The following is a 17907-nucleotide window of genomic DNA, read 5'->3' as shown; positions in this document are numbered from 1 at the left end:
AATGATTTCACTCACCAACATCCCATCTTCTGCTCCCAGTAACCACAACTGGCCTTCTAGAATGGCGCTGCGAGGATCAGGATTCCCCCCCTTGGTATTATCAAAAGAAGAGTTTTTGTCTTGAAGGCAGAGCTAACAGTTCTCGCTTGGTTCCCCCCTCCCCCTTTAAAGAATCCTCTTTTGCCACCTAACTTAAAGAGCCCTCTGCTGACTGGAGCAGTGACTCTGGATCCTCTGAACTAACTGCCCCTCTCCTCGCTTCTTCCCAATCGCACAGCTGGCAGAGCGCCTGAAACTCTCTGACCCCTGCCTGATGGGGAAACCTGTGCAAGAGGCGATTTGGGAACCGGCTTGGCTTTCAGAGCTCCGAACCAGATGTCGGCAGTGGGAGGTAAGACTTCTTGGGTGGGGTGTCGATGGGCTGATTTGTGATCTAGCTCTTTCTGGCCACTTGGATGAAGCTGAAGAGAAGCAGCTGTTTCCCAACTTGAGGCACATGGCTCCCAAAGCCTGCTTTACCACCTGAGGCAGAAAACAGGGACTTCCTGCTCTCTGCTCCACCTCCTGCATGGTTGCCATCTCTGGGAAGACCAGGGGATGTGTCTCCATTGCCAGGCGATGGTACTCCTCTGAATACCATTCCCCGTGACGGACGGGCGAGGCCATGCCTCCATTGTCACGCTGATGGCAGAATCTGGCACTCGCCAGTGTCGCCTCTCCTCCGTTGGTTTCCCTCCCTCGGCTTCAGCAACGTGGCTGCTTTCAGAAAACACTTGTTTTGGCTTCGCGTAGCTTTCTTGTGCTTTTATACCACATCGGGTGCCATCCTGATGTCGGAGAGTGTGGCGTATACATTTTGCATTGATGAACAGAAGATTTATCCGTAGAGATATGTGGAACTGCCGCCTAAAGGGCAGAAGACGGGTGATCCCCTGGATGTGCTACTCGGTTCAGGGGATGTAATTGGGGTTGCTATGTAGAGTTCTGACTATATATATGACATAGAGTTCTATGTAGAGCTAGTGTGGTGTAGTGGTTAAGAGCGGTAGTCTTGTAATCTGGTGAACCGGGTTCGCTTCCCCGCTCCTCCACATGCAGCTGCTGGGTGACCTTGGGCTAGTCATACTTCTCTGAAGTCTCTCAGCCTCACTCACCTCACAGAGTGTTTGTTGTGGGGGAGGAAGGGAAAGGAGAATGTTAGCCGCTTTGAGACTCCTTAGGGTAGTGATAAAGCAAGATATCAAATCCAAACTCTTCCACTCCCACCTCCTCCCAATGGTGGGTGATGAAGACTGTTCACGAAGAGCCCTGGTGAATTGTCTGTGGCCTCTGTGACTTGTCCCTTGTTGGCACTTCATACGCCTTCTTGCCTGCTGCCCCAGAGCTGCCCCCACTTGGCTCCAAGCTTTGCCTAACCTGTTTTTCTCCTTCTCCTTCTCATCTCATTTAAGGAGGAAGGAAGTCTTTGCAATGCCAACTACACCCAGCTGGAATTTCCCAGAACCAGTGGATCAACACCAGGTAAAAGAACGAAAGGATGAACAGTGGCAGGTGTTCACAGAAAGGAGCACACAACTGCACTGGGGCCGGTTAAATGAATCCCTTTTACAGTTATTCTGGCACATCTGAGACTGTTCCTTTCTGCTATTGGGTTGGATTCAAAGACTTCCCTGGAAGTATGACTTGCAGAAGCCTATTCGTATCCTTGATCATCATCATCAAACCTTTTATTGGTATCACATACAAACATCCATAGCAAATCAATACAGAATTCCCACCTTCCCAGTGACACAAAACATTTGTCAAATGAAAGAGGCAAAGCAGTCTAACATTACATCTCTAGGTCTCCAGGGTGATCAGACGTCTGCAATGTGTTTCGATGACAAAAAACCAGATAAAGATATTCAGCCACTAACTTGGTGAGCTCCTGATTATTCCCCAATAATAGAAAATGTATGACCTCTAACTCTAGTTTCCATTTGGGGATGCAGAGTCGATCTCTAGGAACATATATTTTACATTTAAGAACCATACGTGTAAGAGTTTCCACCTGATGGTCTTCACATGGGCAAATTCTTTCTCCTTCCACCATTCCTGAGAACCTTCCCCATTGGAGGTTTGAAGGATTTGAATTAAACCTGGCCAGCGAAAATGCCCTTCTTTCTTGAGGATCAATAAAAAATTCAAGATAATTGTGGTTAATTTCATGTGCCCAAGAAAGTCGAAAGTTAAGAGGGGAACATGTTTTCTCTGCTGCTGCTGCTAGTTCCTGGAGTTCCATGTCCCACAACCTAGTTTTTATTATAGCCTTTGTAGATGGTGGGGACATTGATTGCAAAAATTCCACTGACAGCCCAAGTTGCTGTACCTTTATGTTAAACCGTTGTAGCCCTGGGGAAAGAAAGGGATCTAGCAAAAGTTCACTAAGGAGAGGATCTTTATCTGTCGTGAGACAGATGTTTAACCAGCATGTAAGAAAACTCGCCCAGGCTACGGTCTCTACCTTGTGTTGACCTCCCTCTAGACACAAGGCTGCATAGGGTACACAATGTGGGACAGCAAAAATCTTAAAAAGGACTGGAATTCTGTAGAGCAATTGAGCTATAACTTTGGTGGTTGAAGACCTTGAGGGCAGAGGGGATATGCAAATAACTCTTGTTATAAAGAAACGCGTTATGGCCTGCATAGACATCTTACTGGCATTCACCACCGTTGCACGGAGCGAGGACCGTAGAAGCCTATGATGGAATGTGATTCCCAGGTAGATGAATTTGAATGCCTGCTGGATGGGTTTTCCACCAAATACCCAGCTATAGCTTTTCCCAAAAACCATTATTTTGCTTTTTATCAAAGTTCATGCACAATTTCATTCTGGACAGATAGTCAATACAGGAATTTAACAAACGTTTTATGCCCATTCTTCTCCGTGAAAGCAAAATCATATCATCTGCCTATAGAAGGATGGGAATGCTTGATGGGTTGAGTTTGGGCTGTGGGCATCCACCTGTTTTAGTAGAGAAGCGAGGTCGTTAAGAAAAAGATTAAAAAGAGAGGGAGCGAGTACACAGCCCTGCTTTACTCCTCTGTTTATAATGACGGGATCTGTCATTGCATTCCCTGGTGTTGTTCTTATGCAATAGGTGTTCTTTGTGTAAAGCTTTTTGATCAGGTAATCTAGGTTCAAGGCCCATTGTCTCCATTTTGGACCACAACAGCCCCCTGTTGACAGTGTGGATGCCCTGAAATTTGAACAACAGGTGGACCCTGTTTCTCAGGCAGTAAATGCATCGGAACAGGTTAAAAGGGGCTCTGCTTTGGCTGTTTCTGAGGGTCTCATTCTGTTCTTCCTGTCTCTAGCCTTCATTGGGCAAGGGATCTAAATTCTACAAGCCCTTCAGAAGGCCTGTTTGCTTCCTGTATGCTTTTGCATAAAGCCCAGGAGAGTTCAGTGGGTCTTATGGGGAGGATTGCACTGTTAGCTGGGTCATCTGTCAAGCTGGGTTTTTCCACCACTGTCCAAATCTAAAGATTCTGAGGAGTTTTAACAGGATCAGCTACTAAAGTTCCCAGATATTCAGTTCCAGTCTCTGAAAGGTTTTGTTGTTTTTTGAATCATGAAAATAAGACTGAAGCATATTTGTGGAATATAGGCTTTCTAACAGGTAACTTTCTAACAGGTAACTAAAAAGGGAGGCGGGTGGCGCTGTGGGTTGTCTACAGAGCCTAGGACTTGCTGATCAGAAGGTCGGCAGTTCGAATCCCCGCGACGGGGTGAGCTCCCGTTGCTCGGTCCCTGCCCCTGCCAACCTAGGAGTTCGAAATCACGACAAAGTGCAAGTAGATAAATAGGTACCGCTCCAGCGGGAAGGTAAACGGCGTTTCTGTGCGCTGCTCTGGTTCGCCAGAAGTGGCTTAGTCATGCTGGCCACTTGACCCGGAAACTGTACACGTCTCCCTCAGCCAATAAAGTGAGATGAGTGCCGCAACCCCAGAATCGGTCACGACTGAACCTAACAGTCAGGGGTCCCTTTACCTTTAACAGGTAGCTAAATGGATCTTCCATGGTAAGAGGCAGTATACCTTTGAATACCAGATGCTGTGGACAAATAAAAGGAGAAGCCCCTCTCTTTCATGCTTTATTAAGAGACTGGCTTCTGCTGGAAACAGTAAGTGGGAATAATAAGAGGGTTGAATTCAGCCGCTCAGCTGTTCTGATCTAACAGCTATTGGCATTCCTGCTTAAAGTACCTCATTTGTAGCCTTGGAGTTTGAACAGGTGTGCAGGCCATCTATGAAATGGGGGATATACTGATCTAATCCATCAAATCTTACATTATCTAGATTTGGCTCCCCGTTCTGAGTTTGCACAAAGCCAAGGCTACTTGAAGGACTTGGAGCCTCATCCTTCGACTTACCTGCCACCGGTGGACTCGGCTCAGGACCAGCCAGATTTGGGACAGAGAAGGCATTTCTATCCTGGGCCTCCTGTAGATACAACTGATGCGGCTTTGGAGACTTGTCTTCCAGGAAGTGACCACGGTTATGTTTCCCCTCCTGGAGGACATCCAGCTGACCTCCCCTCACGCCAGCCACCAGGTTAAGAGACGGTTGAAATGATTTGCGATGGTGTGTGCATGTACTAGCTCCCTGGTGTCCATCTGGAAACCATATATTGCATTTTTAAAAAAATATTGATTTTGGTGGCCTTGGGAGATAAGGCAAGCTATGCCCTTTCCCACTTCCTCTGTCTCCAGTCTTGCTGCCTCTGCTCCCCACCTGCTGGGGGGCACAGATATATTTAAGATGATGGAGACGGAGGGTGGGCAGAAGAACCAGTGATAAATCAGGGTTCTGAAATCATAGAATCATAGAATTATAGAGCTGGAAGAGACCACAAGGGCCATCAAGTCCAACCCCCTGCCAAGCAGGAAACATCATCAGAGCACTCCTGACATATGGTTGTCAAGCCTCTGCTTAAAGACCTCCAAAGTAGGAGACTCCACCACACTCCTTGGCAGCAAATTCCACTGTCAAACAGCTCTTACTGCCAGGAAGTTCTTCCTAATGTTTAGGTGGAATCTTCTTTCTTGTAGTTTGGATCCATTGCTCCATGTCCGCTTCTCTGGAGCAGCAGAAAACAACCTTTCTCCCTCCTCCATGTGACATCCTTTTATATATTTGAACATGGCTATCATATCACCCCTTAACCTCCTCTTCTCCAGGCTAAACATGCCCAGCTCCCTTAGCCGTTCCTCATAAGGCATCGTTTCCAGGCCTTTGACCATTTTGGTTGCCCTCCTCTGGACACGTTCCAGTTTGTCAGTGTCCTTCTTGAATTGTGGTGCCCAGAACTGGACACAGTACTCCAGGTGAGGTCTGACCAGAGCAGAATACAGTGGCACTATTACTTCCCTTGATCTAGATGCTATACTCCTATTGATGCAGCCCAGGATTGGAAAATGATTGTCGCTCCTCTTTTGCAGGTGGAGGGGCTCCTGAATGAATGAATGAACTTTATTACGGTCTCAGACCAGGATTAAAAAAAGCATATAAATAAAATAGCAGTTAGGATTTTTTAACCGATAAGGCATAGGATATAACATCTGGATAAAATACACGATTAGACATGGATAGTGGATGGATAAAAAACTGATAATTAAAACAAATAAGAACTACAAACAAACAAGGACACGCAGTTAAAACAACTGTAAGAGCAAAAGAACTAAAATACTCACAGTTAAAACAACTATAAGAGGCTGCAGAGTAAAAGCCTCTTAAATAGAGGACACTCACAACATTAAAAACTGCTGTGCAGATATGGTTAAAACAGACAATTAAAACAATGTACAAATGATTGTCGCTCCTCTTTTGCAGGTGGAGGGACTCCTAAGCATTTAAAGCTGCCTGACAGTCTATATCAGGCATAGGCAAACTCAGCCCTCCGGATGTTTGCAGACTACAATTCCCATCACCCCTGACCACTGGTCCTGTTAGCTAGGGATCATGGGAGTTGTAGGCCAAAAACATCTGGAGGGCCGAGTTTGCCTGTGTCTATATGATGGAGAATGCTTCACCCATAAAATTTCAACTTCTCAGGCTGTTTTTTTTTAAAGGCATAGGAGCCCTGTCCCAACATAGAACCAGGCACTATTGAAACCAGCAGGACTTGCTTCCCAGCAGACATGCTTAGGATTGGGAGGGGGGCGGGGGGGAAAGCAGGTCCCTGCTTTTGCGGAAAGGCGTAAGAGTTCGCTTCCTGCTTCTGCCTTTGTTTGTTTGTACCTGCTTGTGTCCTGGATGCTTTGGCTGCAGAGGCCATTTCCAGGGAACTGCCTCCTAACAGCTCTTGCCATTTTGAACTCCAGATCTTGGCTGTTGGGTACAATAAAACCTGTTGTGGTGTAATCTGCAGGGGGCACCACGGAATCCTGTGGCCCGTACCACTTCCTGGGTGATCAGGAGAGCATTCCGGAGCATCAGGTGAGAGTTTGGGGGGGGGGTAGCTGAACTATGGAACTCACTGCCACAAGATATGGTGATAAATTGGATGGCTTTAAAGTGGGATTAGGCAAATCCACAGAGGATAAGGCTTACTTTCAGTGGCTGTTAGGGGTGGAAAGACCTCCCCGTTTCTCATTTTAATCCAATCTTAAATTTAGTTCCCTACCTTTCTGAAGCAATTGGTGGATTTCCTTTTAATAGCTGCTCACGAGCATCCTTCAACATTTTTGTGCAAATTGCTACTAATAAGCACCACTTCATATGCATTGTTGACCTGTTTTTTAAATGTTACTTTCACTAACATGTTAGGTTTTTATGCACACTTTCACCTAATACAATCACTTTTGTGATCTTTGGATGGCTGGAGAATTGCATCACAAAATCTGGAGGAATTTCGAAAGTATGAATTTCGAAGAACCGTTGTGTTTCAATTGTCATATTGTTTTGGAAGGTCCAAATTTGATAAACCTCTGCTTCCAATGTGAAATGAATTTAATTTCTGCTAGTCATGATGGCTAAAGCCACTGGGAAAGGGCGACTGCCTGTATGTCCTGCTTGTGAGCTTCTCAGATGGGGAGACACGCCTTTGGTTTGACCCAGCAGGGCTCATCTTCTTATTGCTGCTTTGTTCTTGTTGACACATGCACCTACCCTTCTCAGCTGACGTGCCTCTGCCCTTGCCCTCCTGTGGCGCAGTGGGTCAGTGCGTCTGTCTGCTAACCAGAAGGTTGGTGGTTTGAGCCCACCAGGGACGGCTGTGGGCAGGATTCCTGCATGGGGCTGGGCTAGATGACCCTCAGGGTCCCTCCCTATCTGATTCTTTTTGCTGCCTGCTTGAAAACATTCTTGTTTAGACAAGCCAACCCAAATGCTTAGAAAACTGAGGGAATTTTAATCTGTTTCAGTATTTAAACTTTTGTATGTTTTAAAGTAGGGTTGTGAATTTTTCTTGATTGTACTGTATTGCTTTTAATCTTTTTGTAAACCGCTTTGAGGTTGTTGGTTTTTTAAATTAATAATAATAATAATAGTAATAGTAATAATAATAAGTAATAATTTTTATTTCTACCCCGCCCTCCCCAGCCAAGACCGGGCTCAGGGCGGCTAACACCAGATATTAAACAATTGATTAAGATACAACTTAAAAACAAGATTAAAACACAACATTAAAATTCAGCCTCATTTCAATAGAAACTCAAATCAAAAACTTTTGGGGGATGAAAACGTCAAATCTTCACCAAGGTCAACTATTCAGACTGGTCCTACGTGGGCCAGAAAAAACCCAGGGAAGTCCCCAAATAGGAGTTCCATCACAGAAGGAGAAAGGAAAGAGGAAAGAGGGGAAGGGGATCAAGTTGATTCCAAGCCAAAGGCCAGGCAGAACAATCAAGCATTATTTTTTTAAACAAACAAACAAACAAACAAACAAACAAACAAACAAACAGTGAGCCATGTGGTCTAGAGGAATGTTAGGGGAGAGCTGTTGCTTTAATGGTTATACGACATTTAAATTTTTCTTTAAACTATACAGCAATTTCAAAAAGTCAGTGGGTTCAGGAAACTTGGGCTCACGTCCCAACTCTGCCATAGCAGGACTTCCTTTGTGACTTGTCCGAGGCTGCCATGTTCCAGCCTCATTTGGCCCTTTCCGCTCCCACAGGAGAAATACTGATCTGTCTCACAGGACCCGTGTGATGGTGAGTGATGTCAGGAGAGGTCCTTAGGGGATAAGGTTACAATATAAACCGGTAAGATGAAGCCACGAAGTTTTTTCAGTGAAGAGAACCTGCTCCATGTTTTTTTTTTGGTGCCAGAACACGTTAAATGCCCGGACTCGGACCATTTCTGAGAGTTCCACAATATCCATGGTTGAGGATGCCCCACAGCTCCCAGAAGCATCAGGGGAGGGAGCCACATCAGAGAAGCTACCACAGGATGAAACGGAACAAAAAGAAGCAAAGGTGAGGCATCTGACTGAGAAGGGCATCTGCGGTGTCTGAAAAATATGCCCAGGTCCACGGGATTTCATTTCTGCTTTGCAGCAGATTAGGAAGGACAGAATCATGTCCTCTTGGATTTGGAGCCACGATCAAGGTCTAATTCACCTGTCAGGTGGCTGGGAGTATTGCAATTAATTCATTCATATAGAACTTCACACAGCGTTTAAGTACAGCCCTGTCCTATACATGTTTCCTCAGAAGTGACTCCCGCTGTGTTTAGCTTACGGCCAGGTAAGTGTGCATAGGCTTTGTAGTCTTAATGTATGGGGTTCTTTGTCCTGAACATACCAGTAGCAGACGGTGTGGTGGGGCGTGGGGCAGAAGCACTTACCTGACCTCCCGGCAGCTGAGTCACTGCCGCTTACTGGAGTGGGAGGGGAGAGATGGTGGGGAGGACAGGGCAGTGTGAATGCGCTGGCAGGAACGTCAGAGTGGCTCAGTAGGGCATTTTCACGGAGCTGATCTCATTCCGCCTGGTTGTGATGGACTCAGGCTCGGACTCGGAACCGGAGGAGTCTCAGTCCACACCGGATCCTCTGCCTCAGGCGGCATCTGAACTGAGTCTGGGGCCTGATTCTGAAGAGCCCCAGTCTGCACGGGTTCCCCTGCAACAAGTGCCAGCTGGGCTAAGTCAGGGGCCTGAGCCTGCCCTGGCTCCAGATGCGGGGATGACCTCATTGCCTTCAGCTGGGCCATCACTTACAGCTGCTCCACTACCAGTTGGGTCAGGAGAGGCTGAGGCGGCCTCTGGGTCTAGTAACCCACCGACGTCTCCCGAGCTGCAGAGACTCAGGTCTGAGAGAAGGAGAGACCTGAGTACTCGCAGGAGGAGTGCTCACCTTCGGGCGGGACAGGGAGGTGAGTCGCCGGGGGATCAGGACTGGCCGTTACCCCAACAAAGATAGAAGGCTGTCGGACCCCAGGTTGCAGGAGCAACATTGCTGTATGCTAGATCCTGCCTGAGATCCTGTGCCTGACTTTGCCTGGTTTCCTGCCTTGGCCCTGTTGGACTGACTCCTCACAGAATCCTTGGATTTGGGACCGGATCTGGACCACGTTGCTTGGGTTAACCCCCGGGCCCAGCACACTGGTAAATAGCAGTGACTCACCAGCTGGGAGGTCAAGGGAGTGCCTCTGCCTCTCAACACTGTCTCCTGCTGCACGATATGGTGATACCTGCTAGCTTAAAGGTAAAGGTACCCCTGACCGTTAGGTCCAGTCATGGATGACTCTGGGGTTGCACGCTCATCCTGCTCTATAGGCCAAGGGAGCCGGCGTACAGCTTCCGGGTCATGTGGCCAGCATGACTAAGCTGCTTCTGGCGAACTGGAGCAGCACACAGAAATGCCGTTTACCTTCCCACCAGAGTGGTACCTATTTAACTACTTCCACTTTGATGTGCTTTTTTACTGCTAGGTTGGCAGGAGCAGGGACCAAGCTATGGGAGCTCACCCCATCACAGGGATTCAAACCGCTGACCTTCTGATCGGCAAGCCCTAGGCTCTGTGGTTTAACTCACAGCGCCACCCGTGTCCCTTACCTGCTAGCTTAGATAGCACAGTGTTGAACCCACCCTTTCTATTTTTCCAGGCCTCTGGGTCTGGCTGGTTCCGTTGGTTCCGATCGAAACCCTCTAAAGAAGCTGAACCCTCCAAAAAGGTATCATCTGCTGCTGCTCCAGATTCTCAGGTAATGCAGGATCTCTTTAAGAGGAATTTTCTGCTTGCTGCAGAATTCAAAGTGTTGGTGCTGACCTTTAAAGCCCTAAACGGCCTGTATCCTTGAAGGAGTGTCTCCACCCCCATTGTTCTGCCTGGACACTGAGGTCCAGCGCCGAGGGCCTTCTGGTGGTTCCCTCACTGCGAGAAGTGAGGTTACAGGGAACCAGGCAGAGGGCCTTCTCAGTAGTGGCACCCGCCCTGTGGAATGCTCTCCCATCAAATATCAAGGAAATAAACAACTATCTGACTTTTAGAAGACATCTGAAAGCAGCCCTGTTTAAGGAAGCTTTTAATGTTTAATAGACTATTGTATTTTAATATTCTGTTGGAAACCGCACAGAGTGGCTGGGGAAGCCTGGCCAGATGGGCGGGGTATAAATAATAAATTATTATTATTATTTTATTATCAGAAGAACCCCACACCCAAAGTTCCTCAGCATTTCCTAACAACTACCATTGTGGTCTGCACACTGATAAACATCCATGGGGCCTCAGGGTTCTCTGGTGCACAGCCTGAAAATGGCTGCCACAGATCCACGCAAGGAGTGTAGTTCATAAACGCCTGTTGTGTGTTGGTGTCATGAGACATTGGTGGACTTAAAATTGTAGTATCAGAAATGAAGTGGAAAGGAAAGAAGGGTGGAGGAAGAAATTTTGCGTAGATTTTGTCTGTTCGATAATTCACATCGCATTTAGAATTCTTTGGCAAGGACTGTAATAATAATAATAATAATAAACTATTATTATTATTATTATTATTATTATTATTATTATTATTATTATTATTATTATTATTTATTAGTATCCTGCCCATCAGGATACTCTGGGCGGCTTCCAACAAAGACCAAAAATACACTAAAATATCACACATTAAAAACTTCCCTGAACAGGGCTGCCTTAAGATGTCTTCTGAATGTCAGGTAGTTGTTTATCTCTTTGACATCTGGTGGGAGGGCGTTCCACAGGGTGGGCGCCACTACTGAGAAGGCCCTCTGCCTGGTTCCCTGTAGCTTTGTTTCTCGCAATGAGGAAACTGTCAGAAGGCCCTCGGAGCTGGACTCAGTATCCGGGCAGAACGATGGGGGTGGAGACGCTCCTTCAGGTATCCTGGGCCAAGGCCGTTTAGGGCTTTAAAGGTCAGCACCAACACTTTGAATTGTGCTCGGAAACGTACAGACAACAACAGACCTGGGCTTTAAAACTAACAAAATGAATTTCATTAGAGACAAATGTAAGGTTTTGCACTTAGTAAGGAAGAACCAGCTGCACAAATATAAAATGGGAGACACCTGGCTTACTAGCAGTACATGTGAAAAGGATCTAGGGGTCTTGGTGGACCACAAGCTTAACGTGAGTCAACAGTGTGATGCAGCAGCAAAAAAAGCTAATGCTATTCTAGGCTGCCTCAACAGAAGTATAGTGAAGTAATAGTACTACTCTATTCTGCCTTGGTCAGACCACAGCTGGAATAATGTATCCAGTTCTGAGCACCACAATTTAAGAAGGATGTTGACAAGCTGGAACGTGTGAAGAGAAGGGGGCGACCAAGATGATCAGGGGTCTGGAAACTAAGCCTTACGAGGAACGATGGAAGGAGCTGGATATGTTTAGCCTGGAAAAGAGGAGACTGAGAGGAGATATGATAGCCATCTTCAAATATCTCAAGGGCTGTCACATGTAGAAGGGAGCATGCTTGTTTTCTCCTGCTCTGGAGGGCAGGACTCAAACCAATGGCTTCAAGTTGCAAGAAAGGAAATTCCGGCTAAAGATAAGGAAGAACTTTCTGACAGCAAGAGCTGTCCGCCAGTGGAATGGGCTCCTTTGGGAGCCCCCTTGGTCTCTCCTTCCTTTGAGGTTTTTAAGCAGAGGCTGGATGGCCATCTGTCATGGATGCTTTAGCTGAGATCCCTGCACTGCAGGGGGTTGGGCTAGATGACCCTTGAGGTCCCTTCCAACTCTACAATTCTATGATTCTATGACAGGGAATAAAGGAAGAGGAAGGGGCACAGGTCAGGAATGCCAAAGGAGGAGCGAACAGGAGCGATGGAAAAGGATTAGGGAATTGTCCAAGTTACTGAATTTCATCTGCTGGAACTCTGACTTCTGAGTTTTATTAGTCCAGGGCTTCCCAAACTGTGGATTTGTGGTTGTAGACGGGAAATGGCGCGTCCATATGTTAAATATTCACATTGATTTCCAATTGTACTTTTTTTTTTACTGCTTCTTGTATTTCCTCCGTTGTGGGATTTGAATTCTGTGGGATTCAAATTGTAGTAGAGCAAAATACAATATATGAAATAAAAGAGGCAATAAAGAGGCAATTAAAAATCATATAGCATTATCACAGCGCATTACAATTGCTACAACAGGCTGAATAATCCTTTACTGGCCTGCCAATAACTTCAGCGACATCCAAGAGTTCGGGGGGGGGGGGCAAACCACTTTATAGGACCTTGCTTCATATTTCCAGGGTTGTCTCCTCTGAAAGATGCCTCCTCAAATCCTGTATTCTGTTCCCAATTGCCCATGTCATTATGGTGAGCCTGCAGCCACGTGGCTTGTCATAAGTTTTCGCGATGGTGGTCAAAAAATAATGACCCGCTCCCCTAATAGCAAGCTCAGTTGGTGAGGGCCAACAGGGTTGCAGGCAAATGAAGAAACTAGAGGGAGGTACCAGCATGTACTACAAGGTTTGTGAAAGTACAAATCAAAACAAATTAGGGAAACCACACTCCCCCAAGTCAAGTGCAGGATCTAGTACTGAGTGATCATTTTAAAAAATACATTAAAAAAGAAGTGGTGGGGGAATCTGTTGGGATCCTAACAAAGGTAAAGGTAAAGGGACCCCTGACCATTAGGTCCAGTTGTGACCGACTCTGGGGTTGCGGCGCTCATCTCGCTTTATTGGCCAAGGGAGCCGGCGTACAGCTTCCAGGTATGTGGCCAGCATGACTAAGCCGCTTCTGGCGAACCAGAGCAGCGCATGGAAACGCCGTTTACCTTCCCGCTGGAGTGGTACCTATTTATCTGCTTGCACTTTGACGTGCTTTCGAACTGCTAGGTTGGCAGGAGCAGGGACAGAGCAACGGGAACTCATCCCGTCGCAGGGATTCGAACCTTCTGATCGGCAAGCCCTAGGCTCTGTGGTTTAGCCCCCAGTGCCACCTGTGTCCCTCCTAACAAAGGTAGACTGAGGGTAAATTCTACCTGGCTCCATCACTGATATATTATTTCCGTTCTGCAGCAGCAGGTGACTTCACAACCATCCCTTCCTCCTGTGGAGGAGACAAGGCCTTCATTACTTCCTCCTCCAGCTGTTCCTCACCTGCCGCCCACAGATGGCAACCCTCTCCCAAAAAGCTCTCTTCGTAAGTATCTTCCTGTGTGTGTTGCGGAATGTGTTCCTGACAGGTGGTAATAAAGCCTTTTTGTGTACGAACCTTGCTGTGGCCCATAGGACCCCGCAAATAACTCTGGAGGGATCCCCCAGTCTTTTGTAGAAGCTTTTGTGGGGAGTGGTAAGGCCCCCTTGTACAAACTGAAATAATCTCATTGCACTTTTTTCGTCACAGGGGCCAAAACTCCACTGGGCCATAGCAGCAGGGAAGGCTCCATGTTTCCAGATGCCGGAGGCCAGGTGAGAGAAATGTGGGGGCGGGAATAACATGTTCCTTGTGAGGAGAGGCCTCAACTTTGGAAAACTGCTCCTCTGAATCACTGTTGACAGAAGTGCAAATCCAGCTGCCTTGAGAGCATTTCTCCCAATATAGTAAAGGTAAAGGGACCGCTGACCATTAAGTCCAGTTGCAGATGACTCTGGGGTTGCGGCGCTCATTTCGCTTTATTGGCCGAGGGAGCCGGCGTACAGCTTCTGGGTCATGTGGCCAGCATGACTAAGCTGCTTCTGGCAAACCAGAGCAGCACATGGAAACACCATTTACCTTCCCGCTGGAGTGGTACCTATTTATCTACTTGCACTGGTGTGCTTTTGAACTGCTAGGTTGGCAGGAGCTGGGACAGAGCAACAGGAGCTCACCCTGTCGCGGGGATTTGAACCGCTGACCTTCTGATCGGCAAATCCTAGACTCTGTGGTTTAATCCACAGCACCACCCACTTATCTCCCAATATAATGTCCTGCATTTCTGGTGGTTCTGCTGCCCCCTTCCTCCTCTGCCCCCCCCCCAGCAACGGATCTTGGCATCTTCACTGGGTTTCATGCCATGGCTCTTCTGCTTCATGTTTCAGGCTACTTTCTCCATCCCTGATCATGTGCCTCCACCCCCAAGAGGAGGGGCAGTTCCACTTTACCGTCCTGCTCAGGTATGGTTTCTGCGCATGTGCATTCCCGCAATGTTGTATACAAATAAACTCTAGTAATGATGGTAACAACCGCAGCAGCAATGTAAGAATTGTTTTCTTGGGTGAGGCCAGGCATCCCTCCTTGTTCAGCCTTCTGCAAAGGGTAGACCATGGGTAGGCAAACTAAGGCCCGGGGGCCGGATCTGGCCCAATCGCCTTCTAAATCCGGCCCGTGGACGGTGCAGGAATCAGCGTGTTTACATGATTAGAATGTTTCCTTTTATTTAAAATGCATCTCTGGGTTATTGGTGGGGCCTGCCTGGTGTTTTTACATGAGTAGAATGTGCCCTTTTATTTAGAAGGCATCTCTGGGTTATTGGTGGGGCATAGGAATTCATTCATTTTTATGTTTTTTCCCCAAAATATAGTCTGCCCCCCCCCCACAAAGTCTGAGGGGCAGTGGACCGGTCCCCTGCTGAAAAAGTTTGCTGACCCCTGTTTGGGCTATCGAGTTCCTTAAGAGCCTGACTCATAGGCGTGATAAGGCATTCAGTCCAACAACAACTGGAGTGGCCAATTACAGATAGGTAGCCGTGTTGGTCTGCCATAGTCAAAATAAAAAAAATCCTTCCAGTAGCACCTTAAAGACCAACTAAGTTAGTTCTTGGTATGAGCTTTCGTGTGTATCTGAAGAAGTTGTGCATGCACACGAAAGCTCATACCAAGAACTAACTTAGTTGGTCTTTAAGGTGCTACTGGAAGGAATTTTTTTATTTTGAAGTAGCCAAGTTGGGGAAGCGTGTTCAAGTCCAGCTCTCTTGTTCAAATGGCAGTCTGTTGTTAGGGCAAGGGGTGGGGGTCGCCTTTCCTGCTCTTTCTCCCTGGAGCTATACTGCTTATGCACGTGTAGAGTACACTTGGATAAGAACCATGATACCTTTCCATTGTAGGTTTTTTTTTGGTTTTTTTGGCTGGTTTCATGGACAGTTACCATTTGGCGAAGGTCCTTTGTCAAAGCTCATGAAGCACGTCTGAGGCAGGTGCTGGTTTGAGTGTAGAGCTGTGCTCAAGGCTGGCCCTGCCATTGTGCCAACGTGTAGAGGGAGAGCTAAGACTATTTGAGAGGGTGCGTGTCTAAAAGTCTGTTAAGCATCTCAAAATCCATGACTATAAAATGCATGAAAATGGAGGCTTTGTATCCAAATGGGTTGCATGTGCAAATGTTTATTTAACTTCCGTTTGCTTCTGGGTTGCATTATTTTTGAAGGGTTTGCGTTAAGTTGAATTTCTAATTCTTTCTTTAACAGGTTACCACGCCAGCAGCCTCAGGCACCGGCCCAAGGATTTTTCAGCGACGCTACCCATCTCATCCACAATAATACATATGTGTGTGTGTGTATGTATTAACTAAGGAGATGTTTCTGCCCTCTGGCAGATCAGAAACCATCTGCTTGCCTGAAGAAAACCAGTCCGATCTGAGTTAGGCAGCTGGCTGCCTTTTCCTTCCCCTCATCCTCTGGTATTGCAGCTCTGTAGCCAAAGAGTGTAAGCAAAAATTTGAGGGGGTGAACATGTATCTTCCCCCCTTTTTGTTTGTTTAAAGTGTTGTTAAGCAGGTGCTATTCAGGTGCAACTCTTTTCATGTGCAACAAGAACAAAAGGAAAGGTATCTCAGGTCAGCCCTGGGGAGGCCAGAAGTTAATGAAAAGGGAAATAAAGGAAGGCTCGCACTTCCTTTTATAGAATGGGACTTTCTCCCACTGAAGTGGGGTAAGGATTGCAGCCCTATTTTTCAAGGAGATGAGAAGCTCTGGGAAAATAAGGCGGAGTTGCCTCTCTTCATGGCCAGTAGACACAGCTGGTCATGATCCAGTCATAAGGAAGAATAACTGAGACTCCTTTTGGGGAATGGGGAACCTCTGCTCCTTTAGGATGGCTGCTGCCATACTTTCAGACCCACTTGATGTCTATTTAGTGTGAATAAATCTTACAAGGCATGCAGCTGACCTCTGTGGATATTTACTTAGAAGTAAGTCCGATGAAGCTTGCTCCCATGAAAGTGTGGGTGCTGAGGCTGCAATCCTACATACACTTATTCGCGACAAAAGCCATTGAACAGAATAGGACTTACTTCTATGTAAATATGCCTAGGGTCACACTTTGGGGTTGCAATCCTATGATCCTTTGCTTGGGTGCAAACCACTTAATTTTGAGCAAATGTGCCCAGGATTGGACGTACTGCAGGAGGCTGAACCCTTGAAACAGCTTAATCATTTGGGAATAAGTCAACTTATGTGTGAATTGAGAGTACATGGACTCGTGTAAAATGATCAGGCTGCAAAAACTACATTTGGTTGGATGTTATTCCCACTGCCCAGTGAATGACTGTGATCCTAATCCAACATGACTGAAAAACAGAATAATAGTAACAAGCCCGTGAACCGGGTGGAGGTGAAGATGAGATGGTGTCTCCTGAGTTGAGTCTCCTTTCTGCCTGGCTGAAGTGCTGCTGTCTGAGGACTTGCCGGTCTGTGAGAACTGCTGTGCACATGCACGTGGAGAGGACTTTGTATTGTGGTGGCCTCATCTTTCTCAGATCTTCTCCAAAACCTCAATCACTGAGAAGGCTGGCCAACCTAGCATGCCTGAGAAAGGAAGACCTACGTGGATCAACTCAGCAGTAAGTAGACAACAGCGTTGCTTGGAGTGGTTTCAGAAAACCCAAGAAGAGCCCTGCTGGATCCGACCAAAGGCTGATCTACTCCTGCATCCTATTCTTGCAGCTGCCAACCACGTGCCGATGGAAAGCCTGGAAGCAGGGGGCAAGCGCAACAGGAATCTTGCAGGGGAAAGTAGGGAAATTTGCACCGTTCGTAGAGTTATTTGTAGGTTCCCAATTGCCCATGTGACGTATCTCTTTGTCATGTCTGGACTTTAGGGAGTATATTAGACTACTGGGTTGCCCTTTAACCCTGTGTTATCACCCTTCTTTGTTTTTTCTAATACAAAACAGTTGATGCTGCAAGTTATTGTCCCTTTCCCCCCCACATTTAAATAAAAACAGTTTCGAAATTGAAATCCAGGCTTTTGTGTGTGTGTTGGTGTGTGTGTGTGTGTGCAGTGAACACTAGTAGACCCCCAGGACCCCAACCTTACTTGTGCCAGTGAAGAGGTGAGAGGGTTACATAAGAAAAGTAGCCCTCCCCTACAACTGATGGGTCTCAGATGGCACACATTAGGCCATCCCTCCTTTTGTTACACTTAATTTACGGAGTAAACAAAGAACCCAATAGTTTGGTGTGCAGCTACTCCATAATAATAATAATAATAATAATAATAATAAATTTATTGTTTATACCCTGCCCATCTGGATGGGTTTCCCCAG

The 17907-nt window shown here is 46.7% G+C and overlaps 1 protein-coding gene across 2 annotated transcripts in view; it reads left to right on the top strand.

The window, feature by feature from the left end:
• SEC16B (SEC16 homolog B, endoplasmic reticulum export factor) overlaps positions 1–17600 on the top strand; it is a 54513-nt gene extending 36913 nt beyond the window's left edge. For both annotated transcript variants that reach the window (XM_082229045.1, XM_082229044.1), the window contains exons 17-26: positions 278–391; positions 1452–1521; positions 4342–4596; positions 6413–6480; positions 8316–8462; positions 10092–10190; positions 13467–13590; positions 13795–13859; positions 14469–14543; positions 15830–17600. In XM_082229045.1, coding sequence (XP_082085171.1) covers positions 278–391; positions 1452–1521; positions 4342–4596; positions 6413–6480; positions 8316–8462; positions 10092–10190; positions 13467–13590; positions 13795–13859; positions 14469–14543; positions 15830–15901 — 1089 coding nt within the window. In that variant the 3' untranslated portion in view covers positions 15902–17600. The remainder of the gene's footprint in view (positions 1–277; positions 392–1451; positions 1522–4341; positions 4597–6412; positions 6481–8315; positions 8463–10091; positions 10191–13466; positions 13591–13794; positions 13860–14468; positions 14544–15829) is intronic.
• Positions 17601–17907: the final 307 nt, after the last annotated feature.

Source organism: Podarcis vaucheri, assembly GCF_965113315.1.
Source record: "Podarcis vaucheri genome assembly, chromosome: 6".
Taxonomy (NCBI): domain Eukaryota; kingdom Metazoa; phylum Chordata; class Lepidosauria; order Squamata; family Lacertidae; genus Podarcis; species Podarcis vaucheri.
The sequence above is the reverse complement of the archived record's forward strand: the minus strand, read 5'-3'. Positions and strand labels throughout refer to the sequence as shown.